This window comes from Colletotrichum abscissum (genome assembly GCF_030869225.1).
Source record: "Colletotrichum abscissum strain IMI 504890 chromosome Unknown Scaffold_13.1, whole genome shotgun sequence".
In the NCBI taxonomy this organism is placed as follows: domain Eukaryota; kingdom Fungi; phylum Ascomycota; class Sordariomycetes; order Glomerellales; family Glomerellaceae; genus Colletotrichum; species Colletotrichum abscissum.
Genome location: NW_026850021.1, coordinates 656,831 through 681,172, shown reverse-complemented (window position 1 = coordinate 681,172; position 24,342 = coordinate 656,831). Strand labels below are relative to the sequence as shown.

General features: G+C 50.1%; 9 protein-coding genes across 9 annotated transcripts; 2 read left to right on the top strand and 7 right to left on the bottom strand.

Moving 5' to 3' along the window:
• Nucleotides 1-665: 665 nt before the first annotated feature.
• Nucleotides 666-2,891, bottom strand: CABS01_06385 (carboxylesterase; the record flags this gene model as incomplete). Its single annotated transcript, XM_060539751.1, has 5 exons — nt 666-1,755; nt 1,821-2,465; nt 2,529-2,693; nt 2,776-2,803; nt 2,864-2,891. The coding sequence occupies 5 exons, from the start codon at nt 2,889-2,891 to the stop codon at nt 666-668; spliced, it is 1,956 nt and encodes a 651-aa protein (XP_060404288.1).
• Nucleotides 2,892-4,569: 1,678 nt separating this feature from the next.
• CABS01_06384 (major facilitator superfamily transporter) lies at nt 4,570-6,515 on the bottom strand (the record flags this gene model as incomplete). Its single annotated transcript, XM_060539750.1, has 4 exons — nt 4,570-5,331; nt 5,385-5,820; nt 5,872-6,185; nt 6,249-6,515. The coding sequence occupies 4 exons, from the start codon at nt 6,513-6,515 to the stop codon at nt 4,570-4,572; spliced, it is 1,779 nt and encodes a 592-aa protein (XP_060404287.1).
• A 2,120-nt stretch (nt 6,516-8,635) lies between these two features.
• On the bottom strand, nt 8,636-10,520 carry CABS01_06383 (uncharacterized protein; the record flags this gene model as incomplete). Its single annotated transcript, XM_060539749.1, has 3 exons — nt 8,636-9,050; nt 9,105-10,064; nt 10,135-10,520. The coding sequence occupies 3 exons, from the start codon at nt 10,518-10,520 to the stop codon at nt 8,636-8,638; spliced, it is 1,761 nt and encodes a 586-aa protein (XP_060404286.1).
• A 2,163-nt stretch (nt 10,521-12,683) lies between these two features.
• Nucleotides 12,684-13,862, top strand: CABS01_06382 (base excision DNA repair protein; the record flags this gene model as incomplete). The annotated part of the gene is made up of 1 exon (XM_060539748.1): nt 12,684-13,862. The coding sequence occupies one exon, from the start codon at nt 12,684-12,686 to the stop codon at nt 13,860-13,862; it is 1,179 nt and encodes a 392-aa protein (XP_060404285.1).
• A 637-nt stretch (nt 13,863-14,499) lies between these two features.
• CABS01_06381 (uncharacterized protein) lies at nt 14,500-15,390 on the bottom strand (the record flags this gene model as incomplete). Its single annotated transcript, XM_060539747.1, has 2 exons — nt 14,500-15,128; nt 15,180-15,390. 2 exons carry the CDS (start codon nt 15,388-15,390, stop codon nt 14,500-14,502), a joined length of 840 nt encoding a protein of 279 aa, XP_060404284.1.
• Nucleotides 15,391-16,620: 1,230 nt separating this feature from the next.
• On the bottom strand, nt 16,621-17,511 carry CABS01_06380 (uncharacterized protein; the record flags this gene model as incomplete). Its single annotated transcript, XM_060539746.1, has 1 exon — nt 16,621-17,511. The coding sequence occupies one exon, from the start codon at nt 17,509-17,511 to the stop codon at nt 16,621-16,623; it is 891 nt and encodes a 296-aa protein (XP_060404283.1).
• A 1,531-nt stretch (nt 17,512-19,042) lies between these two features.
• On the bottom strand, nt 19,043-20,569 carry CABS01_06379 (uncharacterized protein; the record flags this gene model as incomplete). The annotated part of the gene is made up of 6 exons (XM_060539745.1): nt 19,043-19,309; nt 19,373-19,494; nt 19,552-19,827; nt 19,882-20,013; nt 20,073-20,327; nt 20,512-20,569. The coding sequence occupies 6 exons, from the start codon at nt 20,567-20,569 to the stop codon at nt 19,043-19,045; spliced, it is 1,110 nt and encodes a 369-aa protein (XP_060404282.1).
• A 317-nt stretch (nt 20,570-20,886) lies between these two features.
• On the top strand, nt 20,887-22,200 carry CABS01_06378 (uncharacterized protein; the record flags this gene model as incomplete). The annotated part of the gene is made up of 4 exons (XM_060539744.1): nt 20,887-21,060; nt 21,121-21,193; nt 21,284-21,546; nt 21,775-22,200. The coding sequence occupies 4 exons, from the start codon at nt 20,887-20,889 to the stop codon at nt 22,198-22,200; spliced, it is 936 nt and encodes a 311-aa protein (XP_060404281.1).
• A 440-nt stretch (nt 22,201-22,640) lies between these two features.
• CABS01_06377 (uncharacterized protein) lies at nt 22,641-23,689 on the bottom strand (the record flags this gene model as incomplete). The annotated part of the gene is made up of 2 exons (XM_060539743.1): nt 22,641-23,558; nt 23,618-23,689. 2 exons carry the CDS (start codon nt 23,687-23,689, stop codon nt 22,641-22,643), a joined length of 990 nt encoding a protein of 329 aa, XP_060404280.1.
• Between the last annotated feature and the right edge of the window lie 653 nt (nt 23,690-24,342).

Genomic DNA, 24,342 nt, shown 5'->3' with positions numbered 1-24,342 from the left:
CAATACGAAGACGCAAATCATTTGGTCACTTTCTTACTTTTGGCGATTATGTCCAAAGCAATGGCTACGTATAGATCGAACCTAGGAGACTTCAAGTTGCAATGAACCTATCTCGACTCATCCGCTCGAACCAGCGGGATGGCAGAGCCCACGTCAACATCGCCACACAGGGCAAGCCTTTTGCTGTCTTGAAAGTAAATCAAAGACGAACATCCACTCAGAGGATTGCGTTTTTACGTTTACCGTCAAGGGCATGTAGCGCTTCAAATACAGAATCGAGGGCCGTTGGCGCGGGGCCGAGATGCCGAGGGGACTATCCGGAGCTATGCCTAATTAGGTAATTAGCCGAATCAAAACAAAGGCAACGGCAACGAACCTTTGACTCTTCAACTGCATCAACTAACCAAAAGATGGCCTATTAGAGAGTAACCTCTGCGTCCAAATTTGGAGACATGATGAAGGAGAAGGGAGTTTTGGGGCCGTTGGCTGGAATTGAGTCAGTTCTTTGCATATTGAGCTCATGAGAGACCTCGCTAGCGAGCATATTTTGGTGTTGACGCGAGGGCAAACTCAGAGGTTTATATTGACGGAACCATAATCCATTTCCTCATCGGCTCTGAATGTCATGATCGATAGATATCACAACTAGTCTGCGACTCTTAAACTCAATCAGCCAGCCAAGGGCTCAAATCCGCCAACAACCGACACCTCTCTCCCCGTCCATCTTCCCACCTATCCCCATCAACGACCTTTAACACAGCCTCCAGCGGCGGACTGCCAGCATCCCCAGGCGCATAGCTGGTAATATTCAGACTCACCATCCCATCAAACGAAGACGCCTTACCAACCGGTACACCGCCAGTCATATTCGCATTCAACATACTCGCAACGCCCCTCCCGCCCTCCTTCCACTGCGCCCACACCGTCGCGTTTCCTCCAGCCTCGCCACCAAGAACCAACCCCTCCCCGCGCGTGATAAACTGCCCCCAAGCATTCTGCAACCCCAGCCGCAAAGGTGTCGTGACCGCCGTCCCAGGCGTATCCACCGGCGCAAGCAACACATCAACAGCCGACCCAGAACCAATATCAACGCCGTGGTACGCCGGCGGAACACTATACTGATACCGCCACGCTCTCGCCCCATCCTTGGCGGCGTACGCGTTCGCGAGCCAGTGCGAGGGACACACGAACGTCGCTTCAGCATAGAAGTTGTTGGCGACCTGCTGCCAGCCCGTAGCGTAGTCTGACACCGTCGTTGCGTACGGCGATTCGAGACCGTTGGTGCTGAAGCCTGGGTCCGTGTTGTTCGCGTCCTTTGAGTTGGCCGTCAAGAATGCCTCGTGCTTCTGCGCGTACGTCGCGAGGACTTCCGTCACGTTACCCCCCGACAGCGCGGGGTAGTTGCTCTGCAGGAACGAGACAAAGTGTGCCTGGGTGGTAATATTCTGCCACGTGAAATACGGTCCTTCATCCGCGACGTTGCTGGTGAGGACCCGCCGCCCGTTGACGCCGGCTTTCCCCTGCGACAACTCCTGCGTGAGGGTGTCGCTGATGAGTTTGCCGTCGATGACGGGCCGCCATTCCCATTGGCCGTAGCGGCCTTGGGTGCTTACCCAGTCGCTTGCATTCTGAAGCGTGAGGGAGTCTGCTTTCTGGAGGCAGGAGAGGAGGGATGAGGATGTAGCATTTGCAGAGCAGCCTATACGCTCTGCTAGGCTTTTGTATGCTCTCGTCGGTCTATCGCCGTCGTGTTTTCTGTTGTGACGTGTCAGTTCTTGCTTTACACATAGACCTCAATAAGGGTGAAGGGGGTCACTCACGGCAGAGTAGTCAAGTACGGACTGCTCGCAATAACACCATCAAACAATCCAACAGCCTCATCACTCGCAGCCAATAACAATGCCCCTCCCGCACCAGCAGACTGTCCCGCGACCGTCACCCTCCTCGGATCCCCTCCAAACTTGCCCACATGCGTCTTCACCCACCTCAACGCGTGGACCATGTCCCACAACCCAGCATTCGCGACCCCGCCGCCTTTCAGAAGCTCCTCCGACGAAAGGAACCCAAACGCGCCCAGACGGTACTGTATCACGACCGCCACATAGCTGTTATTGTTCGTCGCAATTTGCGAAGAAAAGTCAAAGGAGGACGCCGAGTCGAGGTTATACCCGCCGCCGTGGATCCAAACCACCACGGGGAGAGGTTTCGGCAGGGCCGTGGCGCCGGCCGGAGCAAAGACGTTGAGGAAGAGACAGTCTTCGTCGCCGGCGAAGGCGAAATTCTGGAGGGCGGCTTCTTCGGCTGCTGTTTTGGGGTATCGCAGGGAGCGGCGGGCCCATGGGCATCGCGGCGGGTTTGCTGTGGCTGGGGTGACGGTGTCGTTGGATGCGTTTGTGCCGCTGGATGTTGGGTCTTGGGGGAGTTTCCAGCGGAGGTCGCCTGTTGGAGGGGCTGCGTAGCGGATTCTGGGGTGAGGTCAGATCGTGAAGGGAGTTGTTGTTTGAGAGAGCTTGTTTGAGAGGGCTTACCCTCTGAATATGTTGAGGTTCAAGGTCGAGTTGAATGTTCCTTGGTATTTGGCATATTTCAGGTCGACTATCGGACCGTCCGCGGCCGAAGCTGCAGTTGCCAATAGAGGCACGGCAATGTGGAAGAGTGAATGGACTCTCATTGTCGTAGCTACCCCGATGAGTCTGGACTAGGTAGCGACTGAATAGCCTAATGATGTGTGCCTCGAGTGAAATATCGCCACCTCAGAGGACCATGGGACGATACGAAAGCGACGCAAAAAAGGCGACCACAGCTACAGAAAGACCTGCCTAGCGAGAGAGTTCATTGAAGTTTTACCCCGACTACGGCGTACGGACATCGGCGCCTTCGGGTGAATCCATGATGATGAACGTGGGGAACACGCAATAGAGTTTGAGTAGCTCATCAAACGCACTACAACCCCAGCCAGGATGTGAATAACTCAATCCCGCCCGACTCATGCGTTTACACTGTTTAACTCCATCGTTTTGCATTACTAGAGGATTACCGCAGTACATATAGACGCTACCCTGCCCTCAAATTCCGTACTATTTAACCTTAACCTTTTTTATAAATTACTTATCTTTTCCTCTATTCTACCCTCTCCCTTATTAAGGGATTATTAAAATTATAATTTTAATAACTTATTAATAAACTAATATTATTATTTAAAAATAAATAATTTATTTTTATATATAAGTACTAAGAATCTTATTATTATAAAAATAGTAATAAATATATTAAAATACTTAAAAGAGCTTTTTAATAAACTTTTAATATTATTTAAAATAATTATCCTCGAGCTATAAGAAGAAGCTAAAGTATTATATTAATATAGCCTTATCCGTCTCGTTAATATTAATAATACCCTTTTTAATATAAAATATATTAATAATACTCTATAATTATATTATTATACTTCGTAAATTATACTTAATAATAGCGAGGATTTTAATATTTTTTTTTAGGTTTTTTATTAAAATCGTTATTATAAAATTAGTTTAGTTATTAATATTTTAATAAGTATTTTAATTTAACTTAGAGGCTCTTATAGCTCTTAATAAGAAGTTTTTAAGGGATTTATAATTAAACTTTTTACTTATTATAAGCAAAGCTATTATAATTAAAACTATAGTAATTAAAATTATAGTACTACTTATAAACCTTAATAATAAGTAATTAATAATATAATTATCTTTTTTTTATAATAAGCTTTAAAAAGTATTTTAATTTAAGTACTAAGTAAGTACTATACTATTTTATTAAAACTATATTCTTATACTTATAACTTAGAAAGAATTAACTTTCTTTGATAATAAGGTACTCAGACTTATGCGTTTGCTAGTCCCTTTTTTCCGCCTTACTTTTTGTATCCGTAGGGCAGGGGAAAAGAACGGTCCGGCAATTGGTTCCTACACTACTTTAGTTATGTGCCTTGAAGCATGGGCTGCTCCGGATATGGACCTCGGAAGGTCAGAGGCTTGCTGTTATACCAAACCTTTGCCACGCATATCGTTGTCAATTGTATAAAGTTTATGATTACGAGAGATCGTCGTCTTGGTATTGCTTAAGGCAGTCGACGTCTTTGCAGCTCGGCGAGTATCCGTAAGGATTTAAAACAGCTACTTGTAGCCTTCAGTGCTCTCCACCTGTTGAGAGAACACTCAAGGATTGCAGTGTTTCTAACAACACCGTAATGCGCAAAGACATCACGAGGATCGTAGGCAGCCAGATGCTCAAGAGCGATGAACAATCGTCACGTACAAGACGCAGCAAGCGATGAGATGATATGCAAGTAAATGAATGATGCTAGATTATCCGTGTAAAAGACTTAATGACCCATGACAATCCCTTCCAACCCCGTCAGCATATCCTGTGTCTATGATACCGCAACTCCATGCTCAGTGCCAAGTGTGTCCGTGTATCCGTATTCCCGACCCCAAGTATCCTTACTTATCCATGCATACCATTGCAAAGGGTGCTGGTTGTTGAGCGTCTGATAACACTCACGCAGCTCAATGATCGTAACCCCGAGGAAGTCTACGAACTGTCACCGGGCGAAGAGGGAATAGGCTGAGGTCGTCCCTGGCTCGCGCTCTTGCGGGTATCAAACATCCTCGACACCCGGTTCTGGTGCAACGTATGCGCCGTCTCGTGGATCTTGTTCAAATCGTAGTGACGGATCATGAAGCTCGCGAAGAAGGCAATCACCGCCAACGAGACGTACACGCCGTGCACGCCCTTGAAGCCGAACGCATACGACTCCAAGACAGCATCCTTGAACGTGCCGTCTGCTAGGCCCTTGATGACGAGAAGATACTCCTCGGCGCGCTGAGCGATATCCTGCGCGATACCCTTGCGCTCAAGCTTCATAGCCATGACGTTCTGGAACGTGGTGGAACCAACGTTGACGCCGATGGCGCAGCCCAACATGCGCAGGAAGAGGTACATGGCCGCGGCGTGACCCGAGTTCTCGGGCTCGACGATGGCACCCGTGACGAAAGTCTGGGCGTTGAGGACGAAGCCGTGGCCGATACCGCCAATGGCGAGGGTGACGATGTGAACGGGCAAGGAGGTGTCCACGTCCCAGTAGATGAGGAGACCGGAGGCGATCGACATCAGGGCCCAGCCGATCCAGATGGACCAGCGGTACGCGTTGAAACGGGAGACGAGGATGCCGGAGATGATGGAGCCCGGGAGGAGGAGAAGGGTGACGGGAAGCATGGCTACGCCAGCCATGGTAGGGCTGTACTGCGAGACGGAGAGGAAGTAAAAGGGGATGTAGTACAGCTGGCCATAAAGCTACGAGGGGTTAGCGAATGATCATCGGAGGCGTGTTTGTGTTATGTACGTACAATGAAACCCTGAAGAAGGCCGAGGACGTAAACCGTGATGGCGCTGCGGTCGGTGAAGAGAATCTTCTTCAAGAACGGGTATCTCGCGTAGCTGTGCTCGTAGAACAGAGTCACTGTCAAACCGGCAGCGCCGATGAAGACAGGCACCAAGGTCTGCGCGCTGCGCCAGGGGAAGTCGTTGCCGCCCCAGGAAATACCAACGAGGAATGTCACCATGGAGCCGATGAACAAGAAACCTCCAAGCCAGTCGACACGCTTGAGCTTCTCGCTGAAAGTTGCCGTGGGAGGCTTCAAGGTCAAGAGGATAGGGATGGCGAGCAGGGAGTAGCCACAGATGGGGAAGTTCAGGTAGAAGATCCATCTCCAGGTAGTGTGCTCGGCAACAGCACCGCCGATGATGGGGCCGGTAAGGGAGCCGATAGCCCACGCCATCTGACTGAAGATGGTGTCAGTTATGATTGCGCACGCAGGGTAGATCATTACTCACATGATTCCGTAGTACTTGGGGCGATGGCGGAGTGGCACAATGTCGGTAAAGACAACCAAGCTGAGCACATACATGCCGCCGGCACCAATACCCTGAATAACACGACCTCCGAGAAGCAGCCCGATACCGTTCGACACGCAGCAAAGGATAGTTCCAACAGTGAAGAAAACCAAGCTGCCAATCAGAATGATGGGACGGCCAAAGATGTCACTCAGGGAGGCCAAGAAAGGCATTGCGACTGCGCAAGATATCAGGTAGGATGTGCCAACCCAGAAAGCCTGCGTGGATGTTCCCCCAATATCTTGGATGATTGACTGCGCAAGAGAAGCATGTGAGCATCAAGCTACCAAAAATCGTCGCTACGAAGGCCGACTTACACTCAAAGACGTGACAATCACGTTCGCGTCCAAGGCAATCACGAACGACATGATGGATAACGTCGTGATGATGACCATCTGGTGCTTGGAAGGTTTCCATTCTGGTATACTGTCCGACTCGTCGACGAGCATGGGATCGGAGATTCCTCGCTGGTCATGTTCCTTCGGCTCCTTGAGGGCGGTATACGAAGCGGCGGCCGGATCGTACGCCGTCGAAGAGTAAGACGACGTCGAGAGGACGCTCTCATGTTGTTGTCGGTAAGCCATCTTGGGCAATCGTGCTCAAGACGAATGCCGCACGAAACTTGCAAAGAATATCGAGAGAATTTACAAGCTGAAGACACAGGGAGCATAGAAACGAGAACTGCAGGTGCTCGCCCTTCTTTAGTATCTTGGGAAGCACATGCCCTGTCGGTGCTTGCTTCGCATCTCAGGGTGGCAACCAAGCTCGAGGCCCGGCTTGCCGTGCGCTGGCATATGCATCTCACATTGGCGAGGTACATACCGGCTGACGCCCCACCGCAGACTGCAGAATCTTGAGCCTCAAAGAGTATCACAGTTCGGGCCATAAAGGGCAGTCGGGTCCTCGGGGGCGAGTAGCTAACCAACGTTGCCGGGCTGCGAGCCTGCTTGCTTGCAGCTCGGTGAGTGCTTTGCTGTCGTCCGCACTCATCTCTCGATTGTTTCATTGGTTGATGCCGCGCGGATCAGTGCGGAACAACATTCTTTGATACCATATCGACAGTCCAGGGCTGGACTGATATGAAAGGCGGTAGCTTTGGGTGTCTGGAGACGTACCGCCGATTCTGGCATACGCAATCACAGAGTTTGAAATCCTGGTCCCAAGGCCTCGGACTCATGCCACTGAGCGTTTGGTAGGATCCTGCAAATCGGGTCGCTCAGGAGTTCTGATAAGATTGAGCTGATATCTTCACGAAATAACCGTTGACAGGCTATTCTCACATCAGCTGTGGCCAGTATTGTGTGTAAACTTCCTCGTGTGTCTGTTCAAGTGCTGACAGCGACGCCAGCACGCCTTTCTCGACAAGCATGGTGCTTCTTCGGTAGCATGACGGCCATCCTGACGCTTGCTATCCTCTTCAGGCCAGCGGGTGTAAGCACGACACTGGAATTGAGCACCGGGATGCGACCTCAAAAAGCTGGACGGGGCTAGCCCGGGTAGAGACGTCGTACCCGTACCCGACAGACGGGACCCGTGCGTGCCTCATTGGTGCATGGTGGTTTTAAGCTATCAAGTGGCGGTGCTTCATCGCGAACTGTCTTATGGGAAAGTCGGCCTAGACTATTGTTCTTCTGTCTCCGATATCAGACGATCGGGCCGGGATCTCGAACAGACAGTCTTGGAACTTCCCAGCCGGATGGGATTACCGGCAAAAGTGAGAACTGATGGCATGTGCCCTTTCATCGAACTTAGCTTGGGCCATGGACGGTGGGTGACTGAGGAGAGCGGGCGGTCGCTTCCGTGCGCTTATTCAATGATAACGTGGCTGTCTACAAGATATGTTTTCTGGGTAGATGCGGGTAAGTCGTACAAAGCAAGGTTGTTGAGGGTGTTTGGGTCCGTTGGTTGGTAAGTATTGTTATCCGGCGCCTGTCAAGCGCAAGAGGCGGCCAGCTTGCAAATTGACGTGCTGTCCAATTGCTCCATTCAAGCTAAGGCTCGCTTTGTCCACTTCTGGCTATTCGCAAATATGTTTGCTGACTGTGGATGCCCGACCATGTCGTCTCACGTCACTGACAATCAGAAACGGAACACAGCCACTGATACTGCTTGAGCGAGAGGATCCTGCAGAGAGTCCTCCTTTCCCCAGTCGCCAATTGCTTGAGCGCGCGCGGCAACATGCACCACTAGCCTTCGATAGCCACACGTACGATGTTGATCTGATGTTCGGGCGCTCGGTCACTAGTCGAGGTTTAGCGCTGTCAGAGGCGGGCTTTATACCCGACTGACACTGCACGACTGCTGACCTCCGGGTGAGAGAGCTGTGGTCTACTTCATGCCGTGGCATAGATTGTGCTGATGACTGGAAATATCTCACGGCACCAATGCATCGATTGATTTGATTACGTTGGTGAAATGAACTAGGGGCCTAATCAATAATCTCGATGGGTGGAAAGCCGTTGAACAGAAGCTCATGGTCACGGACAAAGATGATTCCAAGGCCGGTGCGCAAAGCTTGGCGAAAGACATCATCAGATGAAAAGCAACGCCATGCCAGTGCGTGCAGACAGGTTTCATTGCGGATTGAGGTGAGTGTCAATGGGGCCGGCGGGTGCGAGGCGCAGTCTGGTCTTCATTGCAGTCGCTGGATGGCGATGGAAATGCAGGTATGTTCATTCAGGGTAAGGGAGAAAGCAGCCGAATACTACGCGGCAGAGTTCTCAACTCTAGCCGAACCATTCTTCTCTCCTTCCGAGGCTGAGTTGGTCCAGTGGCGGAATTGTCGTGCCGGTAGCCTCAACTCAAACATGCGATCAATTTCAGCCGGCGTTCGTCCCTTCATCTCGGGTACCAGGAAGAAGGCAATGACAAGCCCGAGGGCACAAAGACCAGCGAACACGAAACCGGTCTTGGCTTTAAGGTTGCCTTTGTCGGGGTTGAAGATGTATGGCAACACAAATCCAAAGATGGAGTTGTTTGCTCCCGCAGTAAACCAACCGATAGCTTGGGCTTTGGAACGCAAATGCAGCGCTGAGGTTTCGGCACCGACAACGTGTGAGGCAGGCCAAACTCCCAGACCCGCCACAATGACTACCGCTATCAATGTCATGGATGTGTACCTGTTGCAGTCAGTTAGGGCGGTGTTCACGACCACGAGGCTATGGTTAACGTACCATGGTATCACTGGACTCGACCAGCAGCCGGCAATTCCCATGGCGGTCCAGATGATGAACAAGACGGATAGCGTGCTTAGAATGAGCCGCCTACGTCCCACCCTTGAGAGAACCCATACGCTCATGATGTTGGCAACCAAACCACAGACGAGGCCGAGTATAAGAACGATGACGCTTAGGTTGGCTTTCATGCCAACGACTTGCACAAAGTAGCTCGACTTTGACAGCAACGTCAGACCGAAGATGTTTGGCAATGAGTTGGAGAACATGATGATCAAGGTGCGCCTAAGGTTGACACCGCGGAATGAGTCGACATAGGTCGCATTGGTCAGTCGCCTTTCATGCTCGATGTTGCGGCGGATGGTGTCGAGAGTGTCCTCAGGGTCGGCACCAGCGGGATCCAGCTTCAGTTGAGCCTTGTGAGCCTGGGAATTCTTGTTCCTCCGAATGAGATACGTCGGGCTTTCGGGGATCAGGAACGCCATTAACAATGGAAGGGCAGAAAATGGCCATTGCGATGCAAAGCAAATAGTGTATCCGTTCGCCAGGTTAAGGCACGCGAAGATGACTGCGGCACCAGTCAACTGGCCAAGCAGCGTGAAGATTGGGAAAAAGGCCAGCAGCGGTCCTCTGAGATTAGGCGGTAGGATCTCCGACATGTACGTCTGGGAAGTCGTCATGACCATGCCGATGGCCCCTCCTTGGAAGCCTTTGCCAGCAAGGAAGATGATTCGCCGGGTATGGATATCATGAGAGAGGTTGGAAACGAAGCAGACAGCAACACCAATGGCTGACAGAAAGGATCCCAATGCAAGCGACGCTCGACGACCATATCTGTCTTGGAATACACCTCCAATCAAAGAGCCAATCATGGAGCAGCCTGGGCTGACGAAGTTCCAGAGACCGAGCCAGAGTGAAGGCAGAATCCACTTTCCATTAAGCTGTTGACCAAAGTCATGCCTGGTAAGGTTTTGTTAGCCAGACGGTTCAATACCAAGGACAGGGAGCCTCAAAGGGCAAGGAAACATACTGAAAGCTGGGCATTGCTGAAACTGTGCCAACAATGACATAGTCGTAGCCGTACATCAGGATGGCGGAAGTCATGCCGATACAGTAGAGAACGACGCGACGCCACTTCTTGATTGACTGCCACAGAGTAAGGTGGCCATGCTGGTTGGTTTCTGGTTCCGAATTATTCGTACTTGCTATGCTGTTCACGGCGTTCAAGCGGCCGACGTTCACGGACTTGACACTCATGTTGTACAAGTCGTCAGCGGCATATCTCGTTGGCGGGCCCGAGCGATTGGGTGAGGCTTCGACGGTTTCTCGGGGCTTTGTGAGGTGCTTGTGATGGCTTGTCTTTGGTCCAAGAACTGCCGACAATGAAATGGTTGTTGGAGTCGATGGGAAGCGCATCTAGAAGGCGAGGGAGCGGCAGCATTTTCATTCAAGAGAGTAGCACGCTTATTGCGCCCACGACGCTGGCCGAATACAAGCTAGGCTGGCATTCTAAGCCGCTTCCAGATCTTGGCGACTCTGCTAGGTGTGATCCGCATGTGTCCAAGACATTTCCAGGTTGCATTGCACCACCGCCAAGAGCATGTATTTGCAACTCAGAGCCTGTGGCGGGGAAAGTTCCTTTGGGGGATGGTGAGGACTGTCCAATGAATCGAGGTGGATGAAATTGGCATGCTGGCACCCGCGTTGTTGAGAGAGGGGGAGTTTCTTCTTTCGCCTGCGACACGCAGAATGCCGATGTGGAAATAGAAAAGATACGGGGCGAACCGGCCAGCTGACGACGAGAGGAACAGTCCTCTGGCCACCATCCAGCAGGTCGTTTGCAGGTTGCGTTTGCCTCGGCTTACGGTTGACGAGGTCGAGAGCGAGTGTTCAAACTTGCTGGCTTGTAGGGGCTAGCCGCTCATTGTTTGCTCGAATGCGAAGCTTTGCGCCAAATGATCCGGCTCATTTAGAGTTGGACATGGCATTTTGGCCTTTTGTTCTCCTCGCGAATCTTGTGACGGCGCGTCGAAATTCGAATCCGTACATGGCACGTTCCTGCGTAGCGCAACTTGGACGCTTCGCCATATTCTAGGCGCCCATGATCCATTGGCGATCTGCGTCAGGCACTTGATCAATCGATCTGGTCTCTAGACGAGGAAGATTTGCACAGCAGAGTTGTTGAGGCGTTCTCGATGATCCTCTGCCGCAGGCCTAGCGCAAGACATCTTCAAACGCATTCGAATCAGTACGCCGAAGCGATCAGCCTTCTAAGCGATAAAAAAACGGTTTTGATCTTCAGGGTGGGTTAGGAAATAGTTGGATGTTCGGCCGATAGCATGGGAGATCCATGCCTTCTGCTACAGATCGATTGAGTATTTGCAAGAGGAGGTCCTGTTCAGGAAAGATTCGAGTGCTCTTCCATCCCTGCAGCACACCCTCTTGAACGAGATACGTCCGTTAGGATGGAGGCGAGTCCACTTGAGGGGGCCATCATGCACGTGGGCGACGTGCCAGTCCTCAGGGATGTCCGGTGTATGATGCGGGGGGTCTGTCACGGCGTAAGGACGGGGAATGCCTTCCGGGCCCGTCGCCGGCTGTGATCACTGATGGTGAGGTATCAATTCCGACCCCCAAGTGCCTATGATGCCGTGCGTGCGTGGAGGACAGGTTGTGCTCCAAGAAGTGGAATGCGTTGGCAATGGAGGGCTGAGAGAGGCACGAGGGCGATTCGCCGAGATGCGAGTGGCTGCTTCAGAGGCTTAGGGTGCTGCGGCCTGGGTATGCTGCACTCAGGTTGCACTCGTTGGCACAGATTTTCTCGAGGGCAGCATCAGCTGGTCGTGAATGCGCCAAGTCGCAAGTGCTGGTCGCGCGAAGAAGAAAAAAGCAAATATTCATTTGATGGATAGATTGGAGGAGGACTAGAGGAGCTGGACGGGAGCCTTCAAGCAAGGTGGAGGTACGTACTTACGATCCGTATGTACCGGAGGCCGGGGGGACCTTTCCCCTTCTTCTTGTTGCTCGTCTTTCCAGTTTGAGAGAGACGTACAAGTAGGTACGTTAAAGGTACCTTACCTCAGGTACCATAGGTAGATTGGGTGGAGTCTCAGAAACTGGAGAAAGGAAGGTGCAATGGCAACTCCGAAAACTTAATGGTAAACGAAAAACACGATGAAGAAGTCACGACGCGATGTTCCTGCCTTACCTACGTTCGTTACGGAGTAATTGAGGTAGGTTCCTTCCCTCGGAGCTCAACCTGGTGGTCATGATCGCATGGTCTGTGCGTGTCGACCAGGCACGGGCCAGGAACCATCGCGTTTTCATTGACTGTCGAGGCGGGTGGTGGATCTCGGTGGGTCCATTTCGTTGACATCACCACTGAGGGCGCGGTGATGGCGTCGGCAACGTGCTTTTCTGCATCGTCATTGCTCGACCCCTGGATCAGCGACAGCGGCCATGCAGCGTTAAACTCACCTTCCAGCCTGCCTTATCCACTCATCTTGACTACTTCGCTTCGTGTATAATTCATATCGAATTGCCTCAAGGTACCGCTCATCAATCCACTCATATCAGTGCATGCGACCTGTCTTCATCGCGATGGCGAGAGCAACCCGTTCGAGTGCTCGTTTGGCCTCGACTGCCACGAAGCCATCAGACACCCCGAGTGCTACCAATGGCGCAACAAAAAAGGGTCGGTCTGTGAAGCAGACTTCGTCGGACAAGGAGAATACGCCTCAGCCAGAGAAAAGGAAACGGACAACAAGCAAAGCTGCAAGCTCAACACCGGCCAAAAAGGTCAAGACGGAGGATGCGGACCACACGGCGTCCCCGGATTTCGCCAACGTACCAGCCCTGACACCACTCAAGAAGGAACACGTCAAATCTGAAAGCCCAGACACTAAAGCAAAAGTCCAAAAGTCTCCTGCAGACTTAAAGTCCAAAAAGCTCAAGGCCTACTCTCAATACGTTGACAAGTCACCCTTTCCTGACTTCCCGCACCCGACACCGGACGAGTGCAAATTGGCCCACCGCATTCTGGCCAAACTGCACGGAAAACGAGAACGCCCTGCCGAAGTCAAGGCATCTTCAACCCGCGCCGGCTGCGGAGACTCGCCGTCCGTCCTCGATGCGCTGGTCAGGACCATCCTGAGCCAGAACACGAGCGACACAAACTCCACCCGCGCCAAGAGGAGCATGGACGACGTCTACGGTGGCAGCGACGAGTGGGAGAAGATTGTCGAGGGCGGGATCCCCAAGCTGCAGGAAGCCATCAAGTGCGGTGGGCTGAGCCAAGTCAAGAGCAAGGTCATTGTCGGCATCCTGAACCAGGTCAAGGAGAAGTACGGCTCGTATTCTCTCGATCATCTCTTCAATGTCAGCAATGAAGACGCGATGCAGGAGCTCATTAGCTTTCAGGGCGTCGGCCCGAAGACTGCTAGTTGCGTTCTTCTCTTTTGTCTGCAGAGGGAGTCGTTCGCAGTGGATACCCATGTGTGGAGAATCACCGGTCTCATGGGGTGGCGGCCGAAGAGCGCCTCGCGGGACGAAACCCACGCACATCTCGATGTTAGAATCCCAGATGAAGACAAGTATGGGCTTCACATCCTGCTTGTAAAGCACGGCAAGGTATGCAGCGAGTGCAAAGCTGGTGGTAAGAGTGTTGGAAAATGCGAGTTGAGAAAGGCTTTCCGCCATGAAAAGATCAAAAGTGAAGAAGGGAAGACTTCCGATCTCAAAGTAGAGGCAGAGCCTTGAAGGCAGTTGTTATAGGTTGGTTGTTCTAAACGGACATGTCTGAAATTCATTACGTATCTACTTTAGATAAACCTAGCCCTGTTTTGCAGTATTACGAGGAGTAACATCAAGGCTTTTAGCTAATCAATATACCAAGGACATTACCACCATACGCTATGAGATTAATTCGACATAAACCTTAAGGTGGTAAATGTAAGACAGTGAATTATTACAAAAGTCATCTACGTAAAATAGTTAGGAAAGGCGAGGTTTCTAAACTACGTTGAATCACACTCGCGGATGCTTGAAAATGTACGTTGAGAAATCCAACAGAGCGCTGGCTTCATAACAATACAATTAAAATTATAATAATGCGATAGTTTTTTTTTTATTTAAATTTAGGTTTTCTGCTGTTTTTCTTTTGTTTTTTCTTTTCTTGAAGCAAAACAGACAAATAATTCTACTTGAAATAGCGACTTGAAGTTCACCGACGGAATGAGACTGGACCTATGTTTGCACCATAAAAGGGTCTGTCGTTGGTATTCGCTCCTTCCGGCCACTCAGTATAGCTGTCGATGCGTTCCATAACTCGTGATACTGGCTTTGAGCCTCTTGTCAAATTGGTAGTGATGTTTTGGAACATGGTGCCAGTCGTACTTCATTTGGATCCAATAACTTGTGAGTGACGAAGTGATTCCCCGGTCTCTGTGCTCTCCATGTAATATAAGAATGATTGCACCTTCAACCCCACCTTCTCTACCGCTTCAGAAATGCGAAAATCCCCAAATTCAGACGGGTCCGTGGCGATAATTAGGAATTGCGCCTTTTCTTCCTCCTTCGCCAATTCCGTTTGTTCTTTGTATAGAGCCACCAGCTTTCCTAGAATGAAAGAGTCGAAGATTTCGGCTGGTAGTTCGGCGGGGTTGTCGATATAACAGATGACGGTCATCTGTCTTGGTAATTGTCGTACCAGGCGCTTGAAAACGTCCCAATAATGGTCAAGCCAGGACTCATCCGAGAATTTGAAAGTGCACTGCGCGTCATTGTCAAAAAAGTCGAACCCACATAGCCTCAAGATCTGGCCAACGAGGGATTGAACCATCGTCAACTCGATCTCTGCGTCATTTGGGAACTCGTGGCCACAGAAGATGACAAGACTAAGGAACTGGTCTCTTGGTTGTCCGCGAATAATACCCTCGTTCTTTAGCTGCGTTCGACTGTCTTCGACATATATCTTGCAGACCATTGATAATGCGGTTTCCGTCCATGCAGTCTCGGGATCGGGACAGGAATGTTTCCTGATGATCAACACTGGGTTTGAAGTTTCGGATGTCGTACTGGAGCCGGTGTAGGTGAACACGATCCTCTTATCTGCAGAGATCGTTCTAGCTTGATCCTCCGCGGAACCAATTACGTGGCGTCCCACATCCTCCAAACAACGCGTATCGAAGCGCCTAGCCCAAAAGTTAAGCGACATCCCCTCCCATTGTTTGCGTCTTCGTTCCGCATCTGGGTCTACATAATCAGGAAGGTCAAACACTCGGAGCATTCTGTTGTGTTTGATCCTCAGTAAGGTAGTTAGTACAGAGGGTAGAGTGATATAGATGGCAAGAATTTCATACTTCGTGACCTTAAATGAATAGTAGGTGTACGTCTTGATCAAAGGTCTAGTCGACTGGCAAAATATCAGGTAGATTCAAAGTGAGCTGCTGAGGATGGAAGCTGCCGGAAGCTAAAAAGCTCTCCGGTGACCGGTATATATATCTACTAGGTGATCTCTAGTACAGCGCCAAGACAAGTTGATTGACTTCCTTGTAAGTAGGAATGAAATAAATGACATCCGTAGCCAGGCTTCGATGAATGCACCATGATTTCCGGGGCGGTGATCTATTCGCTCCAAACATCTTCTTTGTATGTGTGCTGTTTCGTTAGCCGGGGCTGTCCTATTGTACCTAGAATATGGGAGAGTGCCCTCATTTCTGAATTCTCCTGAACAGCTGATCCGTATCATTCTGTCTAACCGGAACGCGGTGAAGACTTTTCTTTGTGCCGCAGGTGGACACCATACTGAACCGCACAGACGTCCATTGACCTTGAAGTTTGAAGAGCCAAAGGTAAGTACGGCGAAAGACATTCAAGCATGGCAGCTGTTTCTTATCCAACAAAGATTCAAATGACATTTGGTCTATCCTCGGCTGATCTTACCAACTGGAGTCTCACTAGAAAAGTAAGGCACCTCCTGGAGTAGTCTCTCAGCTGCACATGACTGCAAAGCGCCACTCTTACTTACGACGTTGGCGAGCTGGATGTAAGCTGAACTCCAATGTAGCCACCTTGCAATATTAAAAATACGACGTCTAGGTTTATCTTGGATACGATGGAGTGATTCTTGGAACTATTATATAGACCAGATCCACGGGCAAGTGATTCAAAGAAACATGAAGGGAACTCGATAAGTTGGGAGCTTATACATCCACGATGATTAGGGCAACCTACCTCACTTGTGAATACGCGTTGATAGAGACAAGTACCAAAACTAAAAGAACGAAATTGACCTTTTCGGTGAGGGAGGGGAGGGGGATGTTGCCTACAAGCAATGTCGCAGCTCGAGGTCGTTGCACCTTAAGGCATGAACGCATGGTGGTCGTTACGGTTCTAAGGGTAAAGTATGAAATGACTCAATTGATATTTGTGAAGCCTAATGCTCTTTATCGATTTGGGCACTGTCCCTGTGAGCCTGAACTTCTCCAGAGGCCAGACCCGTCGGAAGCGACCTTTCTCATGTCATTGAGAAGCTCCGATCCTCATCAGTTACAACTGGAAGCTTCACGTAGTAGGAGGCAGCAATGTGCCGCTTTTCGTAGAGGAGATTATGAATCTGGAGACCCCCTCTGGGTCCTGGGCCCGTGAATACCAATTTAAACGCCTGACGTTTCGGACTTCTTTCTTTTTCGAGGTTTGCTTGGTCTTCGACCAGACCGATCAAGTTTTCTGTGACAATGTCCATTCCATCTTCTGTGTCATGTCGACCAATGAAGTCGATAAAACATGTAAGTTCGACTTCCAAGGACACTTTACGAACCAAATCTCTGAAGAACCTGCATAGGTATTCGACATCGTCTTTTTTAGCGCTCTCAAAGGCAAGGACTTTACCACCCTCATCCGAGCAGCACTGTCTGGCGTACCTTTCAAGGATTTGGTAGATTAGGGATGTCATCATGGTCAGAGCAACGATTCCCGACTCGGCCTCCCGGCGTTCAGGATGATGCTCCGAGCCACCCATAAAGAAGACTAGAGAGCCGAAGGGCTTTTTTTGAGCGAACTCTCTCCGCTTCTGCCCGGCCAACCTGCGACACAACACCGATAGTTCACTCAAATGATACTTGTCCCACAGAAGATCAGAGTCCATGTCGCAGTCGATGAGCACTATGCATGACTTTCTGACTTGTTCCCATGCGGCTATTTCGCGTGAGGCCAGAATTTGAGACCAAAGTGGTCCAGAAACCTCACGCGAAGCATGGTACAACCTGACCTCATTGTCTCCCACCCATTGAAGATCCTGCTCGTCGCGGCCGTGGACCCACCAAATGTCGGGACGTTGATTCTCGAGAATGAGGTCCTGCATGTTATCCCAGACTCCTTTCTCAGAGGTGGACTCCGGAGACGACATGATAGGCAATTCAATGTCCTGGTCTTACATGTCAGTTCGCCATCAGGTGAGGAGACATTAAAGGGAAAGATCTTGCAGCGAGCTCACCACTAATTGACCAGCGGCAGTATGTCTTCAGGTAAATTTGGGTTTGAAATTAACTTGCAGCTGGGTCGCGTGGCTTCGGCTTTCTGACAGTTCTTGTATGAGAAGGTGGTTGTTGGGTCTTCTACCACCGGCGAAAGGACTGGCAAGCTGCGAAGATATGGACCTGGGACACTGAGAATGTCTTCAGTGGAGGTGTGAAGATTCGTTGGTTGAGGCTTGATCAGGAAGAAAAGTCGACAGATCGGCTGCTGAAACTTATAGTAATCTCTGCTCCAAATCGGCTGCCCCCCATCCTACAAATACCAAATCCCAAGATGGACTGACCTTTTGATGTTGAGCTACCTTTCCAGCAGTGACTAGGCTTAAAAGCGCACACTGTATTTGCTCAACTAGAACCTTGTGAACATCTGCTCTGAACACGAACATCGATGGCGGTGATGGCTTGATGTAAGGTAGTACAGTGAGTGATCTACGCGTGTTCCAATCTCCTTTTCACCAGCATTGATGTCAACTTGGGGGCGGTAACCATTCTCCTTGGTATTGTGAAACAGCATGGTTCATTGATAGCCACTGTTCCTCCTCACCTGTGCAGACCCCTAAGCGCTCTCAACCGTGTTTGCTTGTCTTTGGGCGTTTCTCGGTCCAATAGGAAGAAGTCTTTGCGGTCCAAAAAGCCCACGCAGCGCCTCGCGGGAGTCAGTTCCTTGTGATATGTTTCAAGGCCTGCCTTAGATCGGGGTTCATGCTCAATTTGGGTGTGGTACCTAGGTCTATCTCAGGCGGTTCTAACGGTATCAGGCAACAAAGGCAATAGCTCTTTAATGCTTCTTTAGGAGTAGCAGGTGGTAAGACTTGAGGTTGCACGGCATCTGGCTGCATGAAATATTCGGGCAGCAGCTGTCTTTCCTTTCAAAAACGGTTTGTTCCTCGAGAAGAAGTATAATCTCGAGTCTTGGTAAACCCGACGATGTGATAGGGGGACATAAAGTATTTATTTGAACGTTTAGGCGATTAAAACCACAGCCTTATGAAGATTGTGATGAAAATAGAATTTCATTTCGAGAATTCTTTCAGGAATAAAACTAAATTGATAACATATGGGGATAAATTGCATTAGTGTTAGCTGTGAATTGATTACATATTGAACTCAACTTTAGCGTAAAGACGATTTGCACGTTGACGAAAGCAGAATGCGACCCTATTGCCTGAAATTTAGCCGATTCGGTGCGAGCGAATATCAGTCACACTCATGTCCGAATTTTGCTTCCAGGCAGTGCCTACTCGATTACTTGCACTGCCCAGTCTGGCAAAAAGCTTCTGTGTGGGCAAGAGAAGTGTTATAGTGTTATGACAGGTTGCGTGACTATTGACCATAACTTAAGGGCTACAAGTGATTCACCCACAGCAGCCACTGATAGCGACATGAGCTTCGACAGGGGTGGATCTACATGATGGTAGACTTCACCTCCTTCGACTTCACTATAAGCTTCACTACTTCTGGCAGGGTTGCTAATATATCTGGTCCGGTGGGCTTCCAACCCAAAGCGCGGAGACGATCCCCTCGGGCCTTGGAATTACCACCCCAGACAAAATGTCCAATGGGGTGGATAGCGGACACATCTTGCTCTGACAATTTGTCAACTCTTTGTGAGCTGATCTTCCCTAGCTTATAAAGTACTTGTGCAACCGTTTCGGCTATGTCTTTCAGATCCTATGGAATTGTTAATCGATGAAACGGAATGAGATTTCAGCACAGCCCATGCCAGCCACTTACATATGGCGAACTTTCAGCAAAGTAATATCCTTTACGCCCCCACTGCGCCTTTCCTCCATCAGGCTTTGCTGCTTCTTCAGCAAGCAGGATGAAAGCATCCGCACAGTCGTCGATATGGATTTCTGCGCGGTAGTGAGCATTTGGATGTGTGTAAGGCCATAAAGGTGACGTGGACCTACGATGCCACTGATTTTGAGCCTCTGCAACTTGAAAACCTCTGCCCCGATCTATGACCTTCTCGATGTATCCACCAACAGAGAAGCCCATGCTCTTCAGAGGGCCTTGACCAAGGCCGTGAATCGTGCAGGGCGAGATGATTGCCACTGGCACGTGCAATCGTTCGCCAGCCTCGAGGACAGCTTCGTCGACGTCTCTGTGTACGTGTCCCTCAAGCGGCAAGGATGAAATTTCTTCGATATCGTCGACATCATTCCATGTTCTGTCACTAAGAACGCCTAGTAGAGAGGTGAGTAGTTCATTCTAGCTTAGATGAGCCTAAGTGAATTTACCAAATCCCTTGGAGACGTCAAGAACCATTCCTGTTCCGGAAATATGGATCAGTTTCCCCGGAGCTGACTGCCCTTGGCTGAGGCCTTCGACCAAAGACACAGCTCCAGAAAGATGATCAGCTGATGCAAGCTCTGCCGGTAGAAAGAATTAGCACACATATCCTATCTGAAAGGAATGGGTGCCCACGAACGCAAAACGATATCTGCAGTCGAAGCAGCCTTGACCAGGATATCTTTGTTGTCCAAGTCACCAATTACGACCTCGATGTCTGGGTACTTAGCCAAAATGTCGACAGCCTGCTTCTCTGTCCTAACGAGAACTGAGTAGTTCCACTCTGGGTGTTTTTGAACGAGTCGTACAAATAAGTGCCCTCCAACGTAACCAGAAACTCCAGTTAAGAAAACTTTCGGCTGCCGCATCTTGGAAACAAGCCGTTTGGTGTGAACTGTGGAAACTTGCAGCGTTTGAAAAGGTCGTCCTGACTGTTGATACCAGACGTCAAGAGCTGGCCGTGATATTTGGGACTTGATAGATGCAATCATGCTTGATTATTATAGGTAGTGGTACAGGTTTCTGTAGGACCTTGGAAGCGATCCCCTGTGGAGAAAGTGTCGTCGCCAATATCTTACGTAAAAACGGGATTCGGGCCGGTGGTCGGCGTCCGGGCTCGGCGTCCGGGCTCGGCATCTGTAGTCGGCACCTATTCTGAAGTTCCAGGCATCTTCACGGAAGAACTGGATCGCCATGCTGATAAATAAAATTTTGACCTACGGATATCCACGCTGTGTAATTGATTGGGTAAACCACCTGTGATAGGCGCCATGACTGGCCAAAACTAGCCTCGTCTGGTCCCAGACAACGAACCTCAACTTTATATAATGATATGGATAGCATGAAGCCCTACACTGTGTCCCTCTAGTCATGAGTAGCCTTTTCGTCAACCTTGTGTACGAGACCCCACGATACTCGTCTTGAACACAGACAGTCCAGTGTATCCAGCCACTATGACTAGGCTCCTCACGGTCTTTGGAGCTACGGGCCAGCAAGGTGGTGCTCTGGTCAACCACGTGCTCAATACACCAGCACTCTCATCCTTCTTCCAGCTGAGAGCAGTGTCCAGAGATGCCTCCAAGCCCGCAGCAGTTGCTCTCAGACGTCAAGGTGTCGACTTAGTGGAGGTGAGTAGTCCTTGATCTTCAAACACTTGGCGTTATTAACGTTATTTACAATTCTCCAAGGCGAACCTGGACGACCCGGCATCATTGAAAAAGGCAGTTGCCGGTGCACAGGTGGTGTTTGCAGTAACGAATTGTATGTCTATGATCATCCATCACCTACTCAAGCCTGTCAAATCCTTCATGTCCTACAGCGCCCGAATCTAACTGCTTGACGCAAACACAGACTGGGAAGAGCCTGGCGTTGAGAGAGAGATTCGCCAAGGCAAGGCCATCGCCGATGCCTGCGTCGCCGCTGGGGTTGACCAAATCATTTGGTCTTCGCTACCCAGCATTTCTAAGATTTCTGGTGGCCGGATTGATGTGGTTCGGCACTTTGAAAGCAAGGCTGTGGTTGAGGAATACATTCGGGGTCTCGAAATCATGAGCACCTTCTATATGGCCGGCTGGTTCATGCAGAATTACGCGCAGGTCCCAGCACTTCTACCTGTAAGACGCCCCCTTCCTCTCCCACCTCCACCTCTCTCTCTCCCTTGAAAGTCGCTCAAAAAGTCCGCACGCCATTGCGCGTAGCTCGTACAACGCTGCAGAAAGCCCAGCTGCTGCAATTTCTTCCAACGACATGAGGGGATTCAAGCTGAGGCCAACGAGTATAACACGCGGGAAGAAAGCCGCAGCCCTAAAACCATTGTTCTTGACTAACACCATCCTCCCTAGGTTAGCGACGGGACCTATTATATCTTTAGCCAGCCCTGGTCACCATCGACTCAACTGCCCCTTATCGATATCCGCGACACTGGCAAATTCTTAGCCCCTGCACTTCTTGATCCGGCAGTATTCCATGGCAAGAATCTTGCTTGCGCGACCGCATACTATAGCATGAATGAAATGGCGGCCGCCTGGACTAGAGTGAAGGGAACAGAAGTTGTTTACAAACAACTTGGTGCAGACGAGCCCCTTCCTGGCTTCCCCGAAGAGCTGGCTCATAATTTCAAAGAAGGGCTTGCTTTCGTAGAAGAGGTTGGGTATTTTGGACCCGCAGGGCCAACAGATGTGGTTTGGACTCTTGAGCAACTACATGGGGTTCCAGGCAGCCATTCGCTAGGCACTTGGGAGGACTTTCTGCGAGAGAATAGCCTCTAGCTGAGATAACATCCAAAAAAACCTTGATTACTCGCTCTAGCTATGACACTAGAGCTCTGGATGTGAAATATGGGTGATCGGTCACATTGGTATTGTCGCAAATTTGTGGCACTCAGCATTTGGCATTCGCAGAGCCGCTATTCTGGATTGAGCGACGTGTCACACCTTGATCAACGTCGCTGTCTGCATCGCTAAACTATTCACTATGGGCGCTATATCCGCCGTCCCCGCATGCATCATCGGGGGCGACCTTATGATCATTATGTTACAAAGCGAGGATCTAAGTGGAAGACATATACAGTAGAAATTGGCTTGGTTCTTCTAAGTGAGGCACCCTTAAAGGGTCGTAACTAACTACCGTACTAAGAAGGCATTCGTCTCGTAGCAAGCAGTCTCGTACGGTGATAAGTGGGCAGCACCACGGGCGGCGTTGCGACACATTACACGTTCGTTATGGCAGTCCTCGTATGATCATCTAAGTCTTCCCTCGGTAGGCTCAAAGTGCCATTATGCAGACCCCTCGATGCTTCAAAGTTGCCACCGCCATTGACGAAAAAGTCTCTTGCGTAGAGTAGCTTGACTAACCCAGTCATGTCTCCCCTCTGCATCTCTGCTTTCCCTTCGGCGTAACGCTGCTGGACATCCTGGTACTTAATCTTCCAGTCTCCCTCAGTGGCACCAGTGACACGGAGGACAGATTCAAACATGTCTCGTTGGCTCACCAAAAAGGATGAGACATAGACGGGCTGGTTCTTGAGCTGCGAAAGAGTGAGGCCGTCTTTCTCGTTCTCTGCGGTGTGTACCTGCAAGCTGAGTACTTGTGCGATGGCTCGACCACACTGTTCCAAGGTGCTGGTATTGATCTTTGTTGAGCCTTCATCGTAGAAGGTAATTGTACGATTCGGAAAATCAAAGCCAAAACGCTCTGCGCCGCCGGCCAAGCTGAACTCATACCAGAAGCCGCAGACCAGTGAGATCCAAGAACTCTTCCCGAGACTCTCGATATAACGGCGTGTCTTCTGCTTCATTTCGCCGAGGATCGAATCTTCGGCCAAAGATCTATCGTCGGAGTCGAGTCCCCATTCATTGGGAATGACCCAGGCGACGTGAGCCTCCGCTGCGGCTTCAATAAGTTTGGCTTCCTGCTCCGGCGGGGCATTTCCGGCAAGAGTGATAATCAGGACATCCTTTCCACAAAGAGCATCGACAAGAGAGGACCGGTCTTCATAATCGACTCTCTTAACAAGCACCCCATCAGGAATTGTGCTAGTGCTTTCCGCCCGAGTCAAGGCAGTGACTTGGTGTTTCTTAGTTCTCAAGAGCTCTCTAGTGATATGCGAGCCAATTTCTCCTCCTGCCTATTGTGCGTTGAGATTATGTAATGACCTTGGGTATATGTGGGTAACATTGTTCTTACACCAACAATTGCAACGTGCCGGGGATGACTAGATGTCGGGGACTTATCGGAATGGGTGAGGTTTTGTGCCATAGTGATTAGAATCGTTCTTCTTTTGCTTCTTCTTTTTCTTCGGAATATTCTATGATATCAGACACGGGGAAAGATGGTTTCCAACTGTAATGAAGCAGACTCATACATGTAATATTCTTCAACTTCAGCTTTGAAGCAATTTGGACGAGTGATAAAATCCAAAAGACCTCCTTTTCCAAGTTTGTAGCGTCGCGGACGAACCTCAAGCCCGAATCTACGTATTGGCTTACAAAATGGTCGGCCGATCGGATGAAAGTCGGTCGAATTGCCTGCAATCCTAGTTTTGAACAATGGATCTCGCATCGGCGTGGGAAAGCAAACCGGTGGGGTGGACCCATCCCGGGTTTGGCACCTCGGCTCATAGTGACAGGGCGGGAAACGGGTGCAAAGTATGTGCACCTGTTCACTATCGTAGCGCGTAGACGACACAATCGCGTTGACAATCCGACAATTGAATCAGTCTTTAGTGCGCGTCCCTCTGCAAAGCAGAGAGGGTGTGCATAATTCTGAACCATTTCTGGGGCGATGAGCTCCTGCCTCAAGACGATGAAACTGACGTCGATGGTGTACTAAGGGTTGCAATGTATGATTATCGGCGAGAGCCCCTCGCTTATAGTCTTATGGTCTCGACTCCGGGGAACTGCACCGCTCTA